This window comes from Canis lupus, chromosome 7 (assembly GCF_048164855.1).
Source record: "Canis lupus baileyi chromosome 7, mCanLup2.hap1, whole genome shotgun sequence".
Classification (NCBI taxonomy): domain Eukaryota; kingdom Metazoa; phylum Chordata; class Mammalia; order Carnivora; family Canidae; genus Canis; species Canis lupus.
Genome location: NC_132844.1, coordinates 59993357 through 60011783, shown reverse-complemented (window position 1 = coordinate 60011783; position 18427 = coordinate 59993357). Strand labels below are relative to the sequence as shown.

Genomic DNA, 18427 nt, shown 5'->3' with positions numbered 1-18427 from the left:
GGGCTGAGTTCCCCAGACCCAGGGTGGGGTCTCAGCCTTACAGCCAATGAAGGTAAATCCATGTGACTCACCCCTCCCCTCCCCAGGCCCTTATCTCTAGAAGCCAGTGCTTCCACCCACCCAGGCTTGCCGGGTGATCTGCCCTCACTCCTTCGCCTCATGCTCATGATGGGAGCCATGAAGGGAAGAGGGGACCAGCCCAGCTGACCACTGCGCTCTCTGCCCAGGAGGACCATGCGGCAGTAGCAGCCATGCTGCCCTTCCTTCTGGCCACTCTGGGCACCACGGCCCTCAACAACAGTAACCCCAAGGACTACTGCTACAGTGCCCGAATCCGCAGCACCGTCCTGCAGGGCCTGCCCTTCGGGGGTGTCCCCACCGTGCTGGCTCTTGACTTCATGTGCTTCCTTGTGAGTGCCCACACACCATCACCCCTCACTTAGCATCTGCACCCTCTACGCAGCTAGCTAACACCTGCAGCTCTAACCACTCTTCCACCTGACCCTCACTCCCTGGGGCTTAACTGCAGGAGGGGTCCATATCACCCAGACCAAAAAGCCTGGCCTCTGATCATTCACCCAAGCCAGGGTCATCCCTTTGTAAGACAAGATCCTAGCCCCTCTACCACTGCCCTCCTGGATAGTCTGCTGGGCGGACAGTCTGTCTACCTGCCAACTGTTCTCTCTGCCCTCAGGCACTGCTGTTCCTGTTCTCCATCCTCCGGAAAGTGGCTTGGGACTATGGGCGGCTGGCCTTGGTGACAGATGCTGACAGGTAAGACTTTGGGATTCTCCCTTAGCCCTACACACTCATTCACTCACATACACACTCACACACACACTCATTCCTCGGGGATAGGAAAGAACCAGCCCTCTCTCATCCCCCTTTATTGGGGGGATGAAGAGGGACCAGTCCCAGAGCAGACATGAGGGAACATGAAGGCCTACTGTTGGGCCTCTGTCATTTGCCAATCTGCAGGGACCCTCCCCCACCCCTGTTAACCCTGTCTGTTCTCTGTCCCCAGGCGTCGGCGGCAGCAGGAGAGGGAGCGAGTGGAACAAGAATAGTATGTGGGGCACCTGCCCCCTCATCCCCACTAAACCAGCTTTCCCTTTTCTTCTCTCATGCTTCTCTTCTCTTCCTGCCAAGTTACTGGTTTCTCTTTGCAGTTTTCTCCTCTGCAGGCTCATGTTTCGGATTAACGCAGGCGGTGTGCTTCGCAGAGCAGGGGCTCCCCAACTTGTCTCTGCCTCACTCCCCCATCTCTCCCTCTGGCTTTAAGCATGGGAGAAGCCCCTCCTCACATGCCCTGCTCTCTGGGTAGCTGGGCAGGAGGGACTGTCCTCCTGGACACTTATAGAACACTCACTTGTTGGTCACAGAGACAAGATTGGGTGTCACCAGTGGCTTGCCATCCCCTAACAACTAGTTCTTCGTATTTCAGGGTTCCCTGCTCACCCCTTCTGGAGGCCTGGGAGGGGGGCTTCCCAAGGAGCCCCGAGTCTGGCCTTCTGTGTCACATCATGGTCTCTTGTCTCTAGGACTGGCGCTGGAGTTGCAGCAGCTGCTGGGGTCAGGGCAGAGGGAGGGTAGGGACTCCCCTGAGAGACATCACCCAGCCCCCAATACCCACAAGCCCTACCAGGGCTCTCCTAATCCATCCTTTACTTCAGCACCCCATTGCCCTGTGCTTATAATATTGGCTCTCTTGCCCTCCTCTCCCGTCCCCTGCTGGTCAGCTCCAGAACTGCAGGCCCTGCTCCTATTCTTAGTTCAACCTCCAGGGGGTGATGATGAAGACACCCTCCTCCCCTCACTCTCTGACCTGCACTGGTTCACCCCAGGTCCCCTGAAGGAAAGAGGCAGGGAGAAGGCAATCATTCCTCCCCGCTTCAGCCTCTGCGCTTTCTGTGCCTTGTCTAGTCCCTGGAGCTCTGGAGTGGGAGCCCCTCACTTCAGACCTGCTCCCCAAGAGCTCAGACTCACCAAGCTCTCTGATTTCTCACCTCCCCCACCTCCAGTGTGGCTTCAGCTATGCACGGGGACAGTCATGACCGGTATGAGCGTCTCACGTCTGTCTCCAGCTCCGTCGACTTTGACCAAAGAGACAATGTGAGTGCCCTCCTGCCTCCTGCAGACTTGTTACCCACCCACTCCTCCTCCAGGGCAGGAGGCTCAGCAGCCTTAACCTCCAGTGATACAGAGTCAGGACCTATGGAATGTGACCTCCTCAGCAAAGGGCAATGCTTGTCTAAGAGCCACAAGATGACCACCCAAACTTGGATGGTCTGTATTCCATTCTAACCTCCAAGCTAGCACCAACCTAACATCATGAAACCCAAACTCTGTCCCACGTGGAACTCTGTGCCTGTCTCCACAGTTAATCCCAAGGACCCTCTTTCCCTTAGACAGGGTTTTAGAAGTACTAACAGGCCTTTCTGGCCCAAGTAGCAAAACCTAGAATTCGTTTTGTTGCTCAGAGATTGCAAGCTGGTAGTCCTAGCTGGGTGGGGCCAGTTGTAGAGGGGAGCTGAGTGCCAGAGGCCCCTGTAGACAAGGCATGTACTTGGTGGTTCACAGCAGTGCCCAGACCCTCATTCATGTCAGACCCAGTACTCTGGCATTACCTCCCTGGCCCCTGTCATCCTGTCAGGATCAGGGTCCTGGACAGAACTCTAATCTTTAGGCCCTGAGATGGCCCCATCAGTCCAACTTGGGCTGGGGGCCCTGGGGACAGCAGTTCTTATAGGAGCCATAGTTGAAGAAGCCTGTCAGCTTCCTGAGTTGGACTCATACTGGTAAGTAGCAAAGCAAAGGTATCACTTCTGCCCACCAGAGGTGTCCAGATGGTTCCCCAGACTCAGGTGATGTTGGCAACAGGTAGCAGTCCTGCATCTTACCTGGAAAGCACCTCTCTCCCCAATTCTGTGTTAAGCCTAGACCTTCTCCTGGAAGGAAGGTGGAGGAGGATTCTCTCTGCCTACCCCTCCCCCATATATTTCCACCTTGCTCTCAGTGGGGTCTCTGTCTGAAGTCAGGCCTGGGGTCTTGAGGATAGGAGATTGCAGCTCAAGGGGACTGGGGGTCTGGTCCCTCTGGTGTGTACTAGAAGAAAGGTGGCAGGAACTCAGGCAGCTTGGCCTGCTCTCTGCTGTTGGCAAATTCTTCTTGTTAGCTACAGGTCTGGAGGTCCCCACTGCCCGTCCTAGAAACCTGAATCCCACCCATCCTTACCCTGACCCACAAGGCTTCAAGCTTTCCTCTGGTTTCACTGCCCCATTGGCTCTTTGCAGGGACCTGCAGCTTTGAGCATGAGCATCCACAGATAGGCCAGTTTGGCCTTAGTCCTTTTCTCCTTTGAGGGCTAGCACTTTCCCTCTACCCCTCTGGAATGAGCTACTTTCTTTGGGGGGTTGTGGAAGTTATGCCAAGATGGGCCCCAACCTGGAGGTGATCGTGAGGAAGGGATGGGTGGGATTCAAGGGGGGGGGGGGAAGGTTTGGGTTGGTGGGGTAAGAACTCCACCTGATAGCCCTCTGTCCCTCCAGGGTTTCTGTTCCTGGCTGACAGCCATCTTCAGGATAAAGTAAGTGAACAGTCTTCAGACTCTAAGGAAAGAGAAAACAGAGAAACTTCAGAACCTGTCATTTCCCTACAAAATCCAGAGGCCAGCAGCTATGAAGGCCTTAGCGCTCCTAGCCAGCCCAGCACCCTCCTCCCTCCTCCAAGAGGCCAGGCCCTGGAGTCCTGGCCTCTGTTTTTCCCCCCCGAGCTGGCCTCACTTTACCCCACAGTCTCCTGTGTTGCTGCCCCCTGCCTGGCGGGCCCGCTCTGCCCTCGGCTCTCCACGCCCCTGCCACCCCATGAGGGCAGAGGCTGGAGCCCCCCACCTCAGAGCCTGGGTGCAGCCAGCGGGTGGGGGCAGCAGGCAAGCTGGGAGCAGCCAGCCAGCCACAGGCAGGAGCCAGTATCCAGCAGGCAGAAGTCAGGAGATCGAGCCAGAGTGCAGCAGGCAGGCAGTGAGCGCTGAGAGAGGCAGGAAGCCCGGACAGGTCAGCACTGCCACTGCCCTCACCCCAGCCCCTGGGGCCCCTGCCCAGGTGCACCATGTATGCGCTTCTCAGCACCCATAAGGCACCACTGCGTCCCCAACCACGGTCCTCCCTCCCCCATCAACCTGCCTTTCTTCCTCTTCACCCTTCTTTTCCATATCCTCTCTTCTCAACCTTTCTCACACTTTCTTCATCTCTCTGCAGTCTTCCCTTTTGCCCCTGTTCCCTTCCTCTCTCTCTCTCCTCCTTTCCCTCGCCTTCCCTCTCCCTTTCTCATCCCTCCCCTCCCAGAAAGGGGGCCCAGAGACCCACTGTACCCCCATACTGCTGCCAGACTGGCAGGGGCTAGGGTGGCTATGGGGTGGGGGCGGGCAAGGCAGGCAAACCCTGGTCCCTCTGCTGCCTGGGTCCTCACCTGGCTCCTCTGCTGCCTCGTGCCTGCAGGGACGATGAGATCCGGGACAAATGTGGGGGCGATGCTGTGCACTACCTGTCCTTCCAGCGGCACATCATCGGGCTGCTGGTCGTCGTGGGTGTCCTCTCTGTGGGCATCGTGCTGCCTGTCAACTTCTCAGGGGACCTGCTGGGTCAGTGAGGGCCAGGATGGGGAGGGCGGGGCAGGGGAGAAGAGGCAGGAGGACACGTGCCCTGACCCCAGTGTCGTCCTCTCCCTCCCCTTCTTCCTGCCCTCCCCAGAGAACAATGCCTACAGCTTCGGGAGAACCACCATTGCCAACCTGAAATCAGGGTAAGGTTGGGAAGCCGGTTGGTGAGGTCAGGGTCTGCGCCATAGTCCAGCCATAATACGGATGCAAGGGGAGTGCTGGGGGAGAGGTGGCTGAGGTTGCAGAGGTGACTGTGGGGCCCTGAGGGCTTGGATTAGAGACAGAGGAGGTGGATGTCTGCTGGGTGTGCCTGGGGATGCCCAGGTAAAGAAGCAGCCGTGTGACCACAGGCCAGGGAAAGATGACAGGATAATTGGGGGGCAGTGTAGCCTGTAGGCAGGGCAGGAAGAGATGACCTCCTGGGGACATTTCAACTGCAGCCAAATAATCTTGGGGCTTCAACTATACAGAGTATGGGCCCTGCCCTGTAAGGGGGTCAGTCCCAGAAGACAGGTGGCAGGAGAGGGGCCCCGTACCAGGCTGAATTCACACTGGGAGGTTGCAGGTTGTCTGAGGGTGGCTCCATGTACTCCTGTGCCACACCCAGGAACAACCTGCTATGGCTGCACACCTCCTTCGCCTTCCTGTACCTGCTGCTCACCGTCTACAGCATGCGTAGACACACCTCCAAGATGCGCTACAAGGAGGACGATCTGGTGAGTGGAGTAGGGGGGCCAGTCTAGCCCGCCTCCAGCCTCCTCCCTTCCCTCCGGGCCTTGCTTGCCTCAGCCTCTAGGGGTGTCAGCACGGCAGGTGGGGGGGGGACGCACCTGGGTTCCAGGCCTGGCTCGGCAGCTCAAGACCCCCTATGCTGTTGGGCAGCCCGGGTGGCTCAGTGGTTTAGCGCCGCCTTCGGTCCAGGGCGTGATCCTGGAGACCCAGGATCGAGTCCCACGTTGGGTTCCCAGCATGGAGCCTGCTCCTCCCTCTGCCTGTGTCTCTGCCTCTCTCTCTCTCTCTCTTTCTCTCTCTCTCTCTTGCGCGCGCGCGCGTGGATAAATAAAATCTTAAAAAAAAAAATGCTATGCTGCACGTTAAGTTGCCTCCCCGAGCCTTGGCTTCCTCATCTTTAAAATGAGACAAAAAAATAAATAAATAAAAATAAAAAAAATAAAAATAAAATGAGACAATAAAATCTTCCTAAGGTCAGTGGGAAGCACCCATGCTGTGCCTGGCCTTCAGGAAACAGCTGTGATGATGCTATGGCAGTGACGTGCCCTGTCTGCATTCATCTCCCGACCCGGCACAGAGCACTCGCTCCATGCCAGCCACTGTGCCCAGTCCTCATGGCCCAAGGATCAGAGAGTTGTTCCCCCTTCCCTGTTCCTCAATGACCCCTTTGGGATCAAGGGGCCAAATGGCTCTTTGATTAAGCTTGCTGCCTGATTTCATTTAGATCTACTCTTCCCTGCTTGCTTGCTTGCTTGCTTTTATTCTGTTTTGTTTTTTGTTTTTTTCCTCTCCCTGCTTTCTCTGGTACCTGGCTTACTCCTAAGGCCTCCTCCCACCCATTAAACTCACTGTGCCCCACACTCTCCTAGCATTCTCAAGCCTCCTCCTCTGGAAGGCAGACCCACTCCCCTCTCACCCCCAGGTGAAGCGGACCCTCTTCATCAATGGAATCTCCAAATATGCAGAGTCAGAAAAGATCAAGAAGCATTTTGAGTGAGTGGCCACTCCTACCCCAAGCCCAGGTTCCAAGGGCCCTCCTTTGCTATCCAGCCCCTCAGACTTCTCACGCCTTCCCACCAAGGTCTGGGGCTGCAGTGGGGGTGGAGGTGAGAACACAGAAGAATAACATGAGTCCAGGGCATTCTGGCACTTGGGCTGGGTGTTAGGCCTCTGCAAGAACAGGGGAAATACAAGAAATACTTGCAAAGTGAGAAAAGTGTGTGTCATATCCACCCCCTCCCACGCCCATCTCCCCTCCTGGCTTGAACTGGGTCATGGGTTGTTGACCAGGATCCATAGGCCCCTTGAGATGTGTGGTTTCAAACTTTTATGTGACATGCTGGGGTTTGTGTGCAGACTGGCAGAGGGGAGCTCCTTGGTTTTCACTGGGTCCTGAGGGAGCCCTGAAAACCTGAGCTACATGTTCCCTGAGGCTCTTTTCACCTCTGGAGTTGTTTTGTGGAGAGGGGAGTATACATCTCCAGGAGTGCCAGGTGGTTGGAACAGTGCATGTACAGGATTAGGGATCCTGTCATACATTTATCTGCACACTCAGCAGACTTTTTCAAACAATATTAGGGCTAAGTCACTGTGGTGAGCCTTGGGACCCTAGAAATAAATGAAAGATCATTGAGCACTCACAGGATTCACATGGTGGCGGTTAGCATTAGGAGCTGATGCAAGGTCTGATCAGAGTTTGGTCTGAGGTCGGTCTGTGACCAGAATTAGGAGTTGGCCAGTGGCCCTGATAAGGGACATTGGTGGTCAGAATCAAGGACTCAGTGAGGTCTAGATCCACTGTCAGTTGGCCTGGATCAGAACAGGATCGAGAGTCAGTTTCTTTTTTTTTTTTTCTTTTTTTTTGAGAGTCAGTTTCTGGTCAGGTTCAGATCACAGATCCCTTTGTTGCAGGTAAATGAGTGGTTTGTGATCCGCAATAGTGAATGGATACTCATTTGTTCCACATGCATTTATTGTCACCTTCTATACCCCAAGTATTAACAAATTAGAAACAGGCCAGACCCTCATAGAAGTTAAAGAACAGAAATCAAATTTAGATCATCCTCGGTCGGTAGGAGAATGACTTGGGATCCTATCTGGAGTCCAAGCTGTGATCGGCATTAGGGGGCAGTCTGGGTCAGGATTAAGGACAGTGTGTGCTCAGAATTAGGCGACATCTTAATATGACCGTCCTGTTGGGATCAGTTGTCAGCTTGTACTGGTAAGCCTTTAATAACAAATGCTTACTGAGTACTTGGCATGTGCCTACACCGGAGTCGGAGCTGGGGTTACAGCAGTAAACAAAAAAAGAAAAAGCCTCTGCCCTCATCGGCTCACATTCTGGTGGGCGAGGCAGATAAGAAACAAATGAATGAGTAATAGGTACCATGTCAAGCAGGGTCAGGTGCCAAGAAGAAAACTAAAGCAGTGAGAGAAACAGAGTAGAGTCAGGAAGAGGTGTGTTTCCATTGGGGAAACATTGGGGTGGGCAGGGGGTCTCTGACAGGGCCCTGCATGCCATGAGGAAGTGAACCCTGCTAACCAAGCATCCATTCAGCACACATTTGTCATACACCTACTTTATACCAGACCTGATGGGTACCTGTGGGGAGCTCATGGTTGAGGCTTTCTGTTTCAGGGGTCAGTCTGTGGTTTCGTTTAGGAAGCAAACTGTGATTAAAATTAGTGGTCAGCCTTTGAACAGGAGTGGGGGAGACTATAGTCCTAATTGGAGCTTGGAGAATATCCCCAAGGAGTTGAGTATCAGGGAGCAATCATCTCATTGATCCATTCGTTCCGCACATGTTTATTGAGCACCTACTGTGTCTAAGCTGTTGGACCAGGCTTGATGTATGGTGATGTATGAGTAGGGTTTGTGATCCAAGTCTGGGGGTCTGTCTGGATTGGAAGGCTGCCCCAGCAGAACTAGGGAAGATCCTGTATGCAAAATCAGAAAGCCTGCATGGTGGGGATTAGAGGGTTAGGGATTAGTTGGGTGAGAATGAGGGCTCAGCCTGCCACAGGGCTGAAGGCCCTTCTGAAGAAGAACCCTAAAATAGTTGGAACAACACAGCAACAGGGAAAAGGTCTACAGTGCATTTCAAGGACCCCATCCCAGATTGAAGTTTCCAAATTCTCATGGATTTGCATGGTCCACTTTAGAACTAGATCTTATACCTCTGTGACACTTGGTGGTTCTTTATTTAAAAGGTTTTTTTTTTTTAAGATTTTATTTATTCATTTGGGGGGATGGGGAACAAAGAAGGGGGAGGAAGAAGGGGGAAGCAGACTCCCCACAAGCCAGGGAGTCCAACATGAGGCTCAATCCCAGGACCCTGACATCATGTCCTGAACCAAAGGCAGATGCTTAACCAACTGAGCCACCCACGTGACCCTAAAAAGTTTTTTTTTTTTTTAAAGACAAGGCTCAGGGACAACTGAGTGGCTCAGTGGTTGAGGATCTGCCTTTAGCTCAGGTCTTCCTGCATCAAGCTCCCTGCAGAGGCCTGCTTCTCCCTCTGCCTGTCTCTCTGCCTCTCTGTGTCTCTCATGAATAAATAAATAAAATCTTAAGAAAAAAAATATGTGGCTCAGTCTAGATTAGAGAGCAGGGAGGGAGCAGTGTGTGATGAAAAGTAAAAAGGAACTGCTCCTTCCATCAACAAGCACCTCTCGAGTCCTGCCAGGTACCAGTACTGAGAGTCACAGTTTCCCTCTGCTCAGTTTCAAGGCAAGATTAAGGTCAATTTCAGGTCAGGGTTAGAAGGTCAGTCTTGGGTCTAGGTTATGGGTGATTTGGATCCAGGTAAAGGGTCAGTTTCAGGTCAGGGTTCAGGATCAGTCTTTGGTCAGTCTTGGGGCAGGAGTCATTCTGTAGACTGGGCTATGGGTAAGTTGTAGTCAGTTCATGGTCAAGGCTGTGTTGGTCTGTAACCAGGTATTCTAGAAACAGGGTTAAGAGAACAACCCATGAGTAGAAACAGTTTCTCTCAATTGGAAGTTTAGAGCTTGGACATGGAATCAGCCCCCAGCCGTGGCCTCCCTAGCACCACACAGGTATACAGTCATCCCAGGTCATTAAGGAGTGTGCAAAGTCCCCGTGCCCTCCTATTTCCTCCCGCTACTCACATAAACATGGGGAAGAATTTCAAAGGTTTATTCATATGGAACTCCCATATTTGTAGACCAGAGAGAGGGAGCTTGAATTGGGGATGTAGGTCTTAAAGGTGATGAGGTCACGGCTGCAAGTCGGGAGGGGGCGCTGTTGGGCAGAGTCCCTGCAGAAGATGATGGTGGACTGTGTTTCAGGGAGGCCTATCCCAACTGCACGGTTCTTGAAGCTCGCCCGTGTTACAATGTGGCTCGCCTTATGTTCCTCGATGCAGAGAGGTAATGGGGGGATGACACTGGAGGGACCCCTGCCTATTGTGGAGGGCATCCTGGCTGCCACAGGCACCTGGCTCCCCTTCCAGGTTTTTCCCAGGGCATGTGATTTTAATTCAACCCCTGGAGTGCCTGTCAGTTCAGCTCTGGGAAGAGCAAGCCCTGGAGATTCGAGTTTGTTGCAAGAGGCAAGGTGTCCACCATCCCCACCTCATCTGAGGACATCCCCTTCTCTAGCTACAGTATAAGAAATTTAGGTCAAACCATAGGAAGAATTTTTGGCCCTCAAGGGATGGGTGGGAAGACTCTTGAATGGGGACATATCTGAACCATGCATTCCAAGCTCACCCCCCTGTCCTTAGGGAGTGGACCTAGATGACCCCTGAGCCAAGCTCCGACCCTTCCTTCCAGTCATTCGCAGTCCCAGCTGGGCGGCGGGTGACTGGGCGCCTGGTTCTCACAGGAAGAAGGCCGAGCGGGGAAAGCTCTACTTCACAAACCTCCAGAGCAAGGAGAATGTCCCCACCATGATCAACCCCAAGCCCTGTGGCCACCTCTGCTGTTGTGTGGTGCGAGGCTGTGAGCAGGTATGAGGTGATCTCTGGCTGCCAGAGCTCCTGCTGGGTATAGGGAGGAGTCGGACAGATCCTGGGAAGACAGGTCACAGTAGAGGCAGACACTCCAGGTGTATGTCCCACGACCCCCAGGAACACACACAAACGGCCCTTGCAGATAAACAGCCAAAAGTAAACAGACTCCCAGAGCAGGCAAGGCCATGCCAGGGTGGGTGGCGGCCAGGACTGAGAGCAGAGTGCAGCACCTCCCTCAGCAGACCCCCAGCTGTTCCTACAGCCCTTGAAGCCCCAGTTCCCCCATTGGGTTTGTCCCTATCCCAACAGTGGCCAAGTTTTCAAGCCCCAAATCAGAAGAGGTCAGTCAAGAGAACAGTGTTGTGCTGTATTTGCCAGCTCTGTGGCTTTAGGCGAGTGTCTTGACTGCTCCGTGCCTCAGTTTCTTCCTAAGACAGGGCTAATTGTACCTTCCTTAGGACTGTCAGGAGGGTTAACACATAGAAAGCTGAAAGCGGTGTAGTACCGGGGACCAGCCTGGCTCTCTGCCCAGAGCCCTTGCCTCGCTTGCCCTCGACAGGTGGAGGCCATTGAGTACTATACAAAGCTGGAACAGAAACTGAAGGAGGACTACAAGCGGGAGAAGGAGAAGGTGAACGAGAAGCCTCTTGGCATGGCCTTTGTCACCTTCCACAATGAGACCATCACCGCCATGTGAGCCCCTGCCCTGCCTGCCCATCCCAGTCCTTGCCCCCCGGTGACCAGCCAGCCGGGGGTCCTGGGTCCTTGCGCTCATGGCCAGCTATTGGCAGGGGGGCCCCCAGCGGCTGGTGCCACAGTAACCAGTGCCCATCCCCCAGCATCCTGAAGGACTTCAATGTGTGTAAGTGCCAGGGCTGCACCTGCCGCGGGGAGCCACGCTCCTCATCCTGCAGCGAGTCCCTGCATATCTCCAACTGGACCGTATCTTATGCCCCCGACCCCCAGAACATCTACTGGTGAGCACAACAGGGTGGCAGGGGCAGGCTTCATGGGGCCTGCTGGCTTCAGCGGGTACAGGGAGGAGAGGGGGGGTCCAAGGTGTCCCTTTCCCCTGCCTTCCCAGGGAACACCTCTCCATCCGAGGCTTCATCTGGTGGCTGCGCTGCCTGGTCATCAATGTTGTCCTCTTCATCCTCCTCTTCTTCCTCACCACCCCGGCCATCATCATCACCACTATGGACAAGTTCAACGTCACCAAGCCCGTGGAGTACCTCAATGTGAGGCCCGTGCCCATCCCGCCCCACCCCACCCCTCCATGCTGGCTCACGAGATACAGATGCCAGGCCTCGAATCCCTCTTTAGGGGGAAACCAGAATGCCCTCCTGCCCAGCCCAGCCCAGCCCCACCCAGAATTCCCACACAACCATGGGCTGCGGAGCCCCCTATGAACATCCCTTGAGCTCCGTGCTGCCTTCCCTCTAGCAAGACCACCCGTGGGTTTGCACACACCTAGAGAGACACCTGGGAAGAGAGAGAGCCCAGGGCCGGTTTTAACTGACCATGTGACCTCAGACAAGCCCCTTCTCCTCATCCCCCCACCCCGTCTCCCCGACAGAAGAATGGAGGTTCAGACTCCATTATTGGCTTCCCAACTTAGATTCTGATGCCTTTATTGAACAGACTTTTTTTTTTTTTAAGATTTTATTTATTCATGAGAGACACAGAGAGAGGGGCAGAGACACAGGCAGAGAAGCAGGCTCCATGCAGGGAGCCCAATGCAGGACTCGATTCTGCGACCCCAGGATCACGCCCTGGGCCAAAGAGAGGCACTCAACCGCTGGGTCACCCAGGCGTCCCTATTGAACAGACTTTTACATGAAACCCTGTGTGGAAAAGCAAGTCTGCTCAGATGGCAGTAGAGTGAGGGTCACTTACACCAGCTCTTCCCTCACCCCTCCTGCCATGCACATGGCATACCTCCTTAGGGCCTCAAGGTCCAAAGTCAGACGGTTTGAAAATTACTGAGTGATAAGAGCAAAATATATCAGACCCAGTCTGCCCAGGTTCACATCCCCACCCCACTGCTTACGAGCCGGGTAACCTACTGAATCTCTTTTTGCCTTAGTTCGCTCATCTGTAAAGGAGGGTAATAGCGTTGTTGTGACATCCACACATGTAAAGCCCAGGATCTGTGCCTGGCACTTAGGAGGTACTCAGGAAATGCTAACCACTAGCGTTACTCACCCTGCAATGGTCCTCATGACCCCGGCTCCCACCTTCGCCTCGGTCCTGCACGGGTTCTGGACTTCTGCCACGGGGCCCTGGGAGCCATGGGGCCTGGGCTTAGCAGGGGAGGGGGCAGGTAAGCAAAGCCAGTCAGACTGGGGCCCACTAGACGGCCCCCACCTGATAGGTCCCCTTGTGCCCCTCTGCAGAATCCCATCATCACTCAGTTCTTCCCCACCCTGCTGCTGTGGTGCTTCTCGGCCCTGCTCCCCACCATTGTCTACTACTCAGCCTTCTTCGAAGCTCATTGGACACGGTGAGTGGCCTCACACGCCCTGCACGCTGGCCCTCCTAGGTATATGGTCATCCCTACTGGGCAGCCCTTGCCCCTTTGGCTTCCCTGCCCCAGGGAGTCCCAGAGCTGTCAGGGAAGGGAGGCTGGCCAGCATGCTCCCACCAGGAGGCCCCCATCCCAGCAGAGCAGCCTGGGACACCATACTGGCTGGTGGAGCAGGCAGGGGGGCTGGCTCACCTGACCTGAGCCCCGTGCCCCCTGCCTCAGCTCCGGGGAGAACAGGACCACCATGCACAAGTGCTACACCTTCCTCATCTTCATGGTGCTGCTTCTGCCCTCGCTGGGACTGAGCAGGTGGGTTGCAGAGGATGGGATGGGAGCTGGGGTTGGGGGGTGGATGGATGAGCAAGGGGAGCTCCCACTTCCCTTACATAGCTGGGGGACCCATGTCTGCGGGGGCATCCCCAGAGGCTCATGGACTAGACGACTCCTCCCCTGGTGTTCTGGGCCATTCCAGGCCCTCACACAGATCTCTCCGCTCCTCTTCTCTAGCCTGGACCTCTTCTTCCGCTGGCTCTTTGACAAGAAATTCTTGGCTGAGGCAGCTATTCGGTTTGAGTGAGTGACCTGGGCCCCAGGGAAAGAGACCAGAAGACGGGTGGGCATGCCTGAGACACCGCCTTCCCCCATGGGAGGGTGCTGCAAAGCTTCCCACCCTGCTGCGGGGGGCAGGGAGGGGGGTACTCACATGGTGTGGTGGGGGTCATCCCGAAGATTACATCACAGTGCTCGGTTGTGGACATGGAAGTGTCCCTGGGGTCTGTGCTGGGGTTCATTCTCTGGGAACCCCTCTAGAGGTCACCTTCAGGGTACACTGGGGGCTTTGGGACCCACACTGGGGGATTTCTGTGAGAGCCTATAGAGCTTGTACTCTGGGACTCACTCTAGGAGTCAAGTTTCACCCAAGAGGTTTGAATAGGTGTCTGTAATAGGATCTTGGTCATACTTTGGGAGTGACTTGGGGGTTATCCCTGAAGGTCCCTGGAGCCCATGGATATCCATGGATACCTTTCAGTATCTATGGATCTCTTGGGCTTACAACTCTGGAGTATTTACAGGGGACTCTGTGGCTCATACTTGGGGTATTTATGGGGTACCTATCCTGGGAAGCCCAGTGAGGCTGTTTGGGGTCAGGAGGATGGAGGGCCACTTACCATGGCTATATATGTGGGCACAAGCTCTAGGGGTCTTGCTTTAGGCCATCTATGATAGTTTCACGTTTGGGGGGGTCACAGGCATTGACAAAGATTCTTGGGCTCCCCACCCTGAAGATCTTTGAAGAAGGGTCTGTGGGGCTTATGTTCTGGAGGTGTCTGAGGCTCACATTCTGGAGGGTAACTGTGAATGAATTTAAGGTCGAAGGGAGTACTTTCTGGGTATTCCTAGGGCTCACACCCGTAGGGGTCTTTGAGGGACTCATGGGGGTTGTCTGTGGGGATCTCAGGCAGTCATACCCTGAACACTGGTGGCCTTAGGGATCTGGAGCACTCTCCATGGGTCTTCCTAGGGTACAAGTTCTAGGAGTCCCCTCCTGGGCTCACACTCTCAGATTGTATCAGCTCACACCGAGGGCATTGAAGGTGTCTGTTGACATCTGACATCTGCTCCTGGGGCTCACACCCTGGGGGGACTGGGACACGGGCGCTTAAGAGCTGAGCTGGGGTGTCCCCACGAAGGAAGGCACGTCGAGGGTGAAGGTGTGTGCTGCTGTGCCGGCAGTGGGTCGGCAGCCACTGGGTCACCCAAGGGTGCAGTGCTGGAGCACTTGGTGCCTGCAGGTGCGTGTTCCTGCCCGACAACGGCGCTTTCTTCGTGAACTACGTCATTGCCTCAGCCTTTATCGGCAACGCCATGGACCTGCTGCGCATCCCAGGCCTGCTCATGTACATGATCCGGCTCTGCCTGGCGCGCTCTGCCGCCGAGAGGCGCAACGTGAAGCGGGTATGGCCGCCTGGGGCCGCCGCGGCCCGCGCAGCGCCCCCTGGTGGGCCCAACCAGGAACAGCGGCAGCCATGCTAGGGTGTGGGGACTCAGGGGTGCTGGAACTTGGGGGACCCGGTTCCGTGGCCCTGCGCTAGCCCCTTCCTATCTGGAGCCTCAGCCTTCCCGTATGGGCAGTGATGATCAATATAGACAACCCTGAAGGCCCCTGCCAGTCCTGACAGTCTAGTGTTCTGATGGGAGTTGGGGGAGGTCCGGGTCCCTAGACCTAGGGTCTGTGCGCCCTAACCCCGTACAAAGGCTCTCGGCATCCCATCCCCAGGCCTACCCACCTGCCAGCCCCCGATCTCTCAGCTTCCCCTCACCCATGACCCGTCACTGTACCCACCCTAACCCCATCTCAGCCACAGCCCCTCTTTCCATCTCCTTTCCCCTGCCCCACCCTAGATATCGGGTTCCTTTCCCCCATGGCTTCATTCGTAGGCGCCTGCCCCCTCCCACCTGCCCTGCGCCCTTCCAGTCTGTCCCTCCCCTCCCTGAGCCACCCTCCTGCCCATCTCCCCCCCAGCATCAGGCCTACGAGTTCCAGTTTGGCGCAGCCTACGCCTGGATGATGTGCGTCTTCACGGTGGTCATGACCTACAGTATCACCTGCCCCATCATCGTGCCCTTCGGTAGGCACCGCCGCGCCGGGACCTGGGCCCTGCTCGGGGGGACCCAGGACCTCACCTGCCTCACTCTAGTAAGGAAGGCCACCCTGAGTGGACAGGGCCCCGGCTGGGAGACCGGCCCCTCGGGCCTCCCGCCCGGTCCCTGCCTCAGTCTGGGGCCTGGCCTGGGGGGAGGAGGGGGAAAACCATTTCAGCTCAGGTTGGCCCCAGCTGTTGTGCTGTTGTGTGGGGCAAAGTCACCCCAACATGGCCATACTCATCCACACCAAGTGCCTTCACTCAACTGATACACTTGGACACACATCACATACCCACAGAGGTGTTCGCGCACGCCCACACACACTCACACCTACACAAGGTCTGCGGGTACACTTGGACACAATCCCATATGCTCAGGAAAGACCTTTGGATTCCAGGGTGGGGTTGGGCTCTTGCCACTCGTGGAGATACCCCACTGTAGCTAAGCTGTGCGTCTTGAACAAGCCCTTCTTCCTTCTGAAATTTAGCAAAGTTTCCCTGCACCTGTCACCCCATTGGTGCCCTCTGCTTTCCCCCTCATAACATCCTAACCCCTTAACCACCCTCCCTGGTTGCTGAAGGCTCCAAACTCCCAAACTAACCTCCTTGTCCTCATTCAGAAGCTCCCATTCCCTAAGCCTCCAGGAAAACAGAACTTACCACCTAATTTATGCCCATCTGTTAAGGGACAGGGTAGAGAAAAAAACAAGGGTTTCGAGGAGAAGCTTGTTGACTCATATGAATAGACTTCTAATAGGATTTTCACTGAGGGGCCGCGGAACGAAGTAGGGAAGCTGAGGAAACTGACATTGTGTGATCCTGTGACAGGCTGGGGCTCTGTCCTGTTTGGGGGCTGGGGCAAGAGGAGGGAAGCCAGCCCCCAGCCGTCTTGGAAGGACTAGGATGAGCCATGACAGGCACACAGGTCCGGTGTCACGGGTTCCGAGGTCAGGGCCCATGTGGCTTCCCCCAGGGCTCATGTACATGCTGCTGAAGCACCTGGTAGACAGGTACAATCTCTACTACGCCTACCTGCCGGCCAAGCTGGACAAGAAGATCCACTCAGGGGCTGTGAACCAGGTGGTGGCCGCACCCATCCTCTGCCTTTTCTGGCTGCTCTTCTTCTCCACCATGCGCACGGGTGAGGGCCACCTCCCCTCCCCCCCCGCCATCCACACACACCTCCCGGAGCACCAGGGACGGGCGGGGGGGGGGGGGGGGGGAGGTGGGCGGGGGGGGGAGGGGGGGCTCCATCCAGAGTCAAGGCAGAGCAAGCCAGGGGAGGGGCCGTGATGGCCCAAGGGTCACAGGCGAGGAGCCCAGGAGAAGCCAGGTCAGGCCACAGCACAGAGGAATGCAAGAGTACTTTCAGAAGGTGGCAGACGTGGGGTGGTGGGCCCCTGGAGGGGGTGCCCAGAGGAGAGGTAGCAGCCCCATCCTTTCCCCCCCACCCCAGGGTTCCTAGCCCCCACGTCCATGTTCACATTCGTGGTCCTGGTCATCACCATCGTCATCTGTCTCTGCCACGTCTGCTTCGGACACTTCAAATACCTCAGTGCCCACAACTACAAGGTGTGGGGCGAGGGGGGCAGGGGAGGGCTGAGGGCAGAAGCTCAAGGGGGTACAGGGGAGCAGGGGGATGGGTGGGAGCTGAGGGCAGGGGCAGTGAGGGTGTCAGGAAGGCACGGGGTCCTGCTCGTGGCTGAGGGTGAGGACATCTCCCCACTCCCTGACTCATTCTGGGCTCCCCAAGATTGAGCACACAGAGACAGATGCCGTGGACCCCAGAAGCAACGGTCGGCCCCCCACTGCTGCCGCTGTCCCGAAATCTGCGGTGAGTACACTGGCTGGTGGCCTGGTGGGGAGGAGCCTGCCAGCGAGGCTCAACTCAAAGCCAGGGGTCCCATCAGTCCTCCAGAAAGTCAAGCCTGTTCCAGCCCCCAGGGGGCCAGGGAAAGATCTGGCTTCATTGAGGGGGCTGCCCACCCCTCCTGGGGCGGGGGGATCACTATCCTGCTCCCTGGAGGCCCTGAGAACCCCCCATGAGGTGCAGCTGTCCCTCCTCACCCTCTACCCCTTTTGCCCTCCAGAAATACATCGCTCAGGTGCTGCAGGACTCAGAGGTGGACGGGGATGGGGATGGGGCTCCCGGGAGCTCGGGGGATGAGCCCCCGTTGTCCTCGTCCCAAGATGAGGAGCTGCTGATGCCTCCTGATGGCCTCACGGACACAGACTTCCAGTCTTATGAGGACAGCCTCATAGAGAATGAGATTCACCAGTAAGGGGAGGGAGGGGCCCTGGAGGCCACGCCCTGCCCCCCACCCCACCCACCCCCCCACGGACACTAAAAAAAAAAAACGCTAATAATTTATTAGATCTAAAGCCCCTTCCTCCCCCATCCCTGCTTTCATTAAGGTATTTAAACCTGGGGATTTCACCACTCTCCCCCACCATGGAGGGAGGGAGGGACCCCCCCCAACCTCAGTGAGGAGAGCCCCGAGCCGGACCCGGGGCAAAGAGGGGTGCGGACAGGATTCCCCAGATCAGTGCCCCCCACGCGAGTAGTGTGGTCAGGAGAGGGTTATTGAGAGCCAAGAGGGGTACCTGGTGCCATGGCTGGAGACCTGGGTGGGGCAGGCAGACCAGGGGCTGCCCTCCTAGTTCTTCCCTCCCCCCAAGCCCCCTGGGTCCTGGCACTCCAGAGAAGTGGAGCCTCCAGCCCTGTGGGTTGCATGAGAGGGGAGGGGCTGCAGAGTGGAGGGGGGAAGAGTCAGGCCCCCAGCCAGGGACGTGACCTAGGGGTGGGGGGTGGGCATGGCTGACACTGGAAAATGGGTTTTTGCACTGTTTTTTTTTTTTTCCTTTAAAATAAAAATGAAAAGAAAAGCTCTGA

At 56.1% G+C, this 18427-nt stretch overlaps 1 protein-coding gene across 3 annotated transcripts in view; it reads left to right on the top strand.

Annotated features, from left to right (window-relative positions):
- The window catches only part of TMEM63B (transmembrane protein 63B), a 25233-nt gene extending 6806 nt beyond the window's left edge, over positions 1-18427 (top strand). For 2 of the 3 annotated variants that reach the window (XM_072832866.1, XM_072832865.1), the window contains exons 2-24: positions 228-410; positions 695-774; positions 1025-1066; positions 2022-2112; positions 3549-3586; positions 4497-4639; positions 4749-4800; positions 5265-5373; positions 6312-6382; positions 9698-9778; positions 10236-10359; positions 10922-11055; positions 11202-11339; positions 11447-11600; positions 12759-12865; positions 13112-13198; positions 13397-13462; positions 14683-14845; positions 15414-15519; positions 16508-16675; positions 16991-17106; positions 17288-17368; positions 17625-18427. In XM_072832866.1, the coding sequence (XP_072688967.1) occupies positions 252-410; positions 695-774; positions 1025-1066; positions 2022-2112; positions 3549-3586; positions 4497-4639; positions 4749-4800; positions 5265-5373; positions 6312-6382; positions 9698-9778; positions 10236-10359; positions 10922-11055; positions 11202-11339; positions 11447-11600; positions 12759-12865; positions 13112-13198; positions 13397-13462; positions 14683-14845; positions 15414-15519; positions 16508-16675; positions 16991-17106; positions 17288-17368; positions 17625-17816 (2502 nt within the window). In that variant the 5' untranslated portion in view covers positions 228-251 and the 3' untranslated portion in view covers positions 17817-18427. The remainder of the gene's footprint in view (positions 1-227; positions 411-694; positions 775-1024; positions 1067-2021; positions 2113-3548; positions 3587-4496; positions 4640-4748; positions 4801-5264; positions 5374-6311; positions 6383-9697; positions 9779-10235; positions 10360-10921; positions 11056-11201; positions 11340-11446; positions 11601-12758; positions 12866-13111; positions 13199-13396; positions 13463-14682; positions 14846-15413; positions 15520-16507; positions 16676-16990; positions 17107-17287; positions 17369-17624) is intronic. The other variant, XM_072832868.1, reaches the window with a different exon arrangement.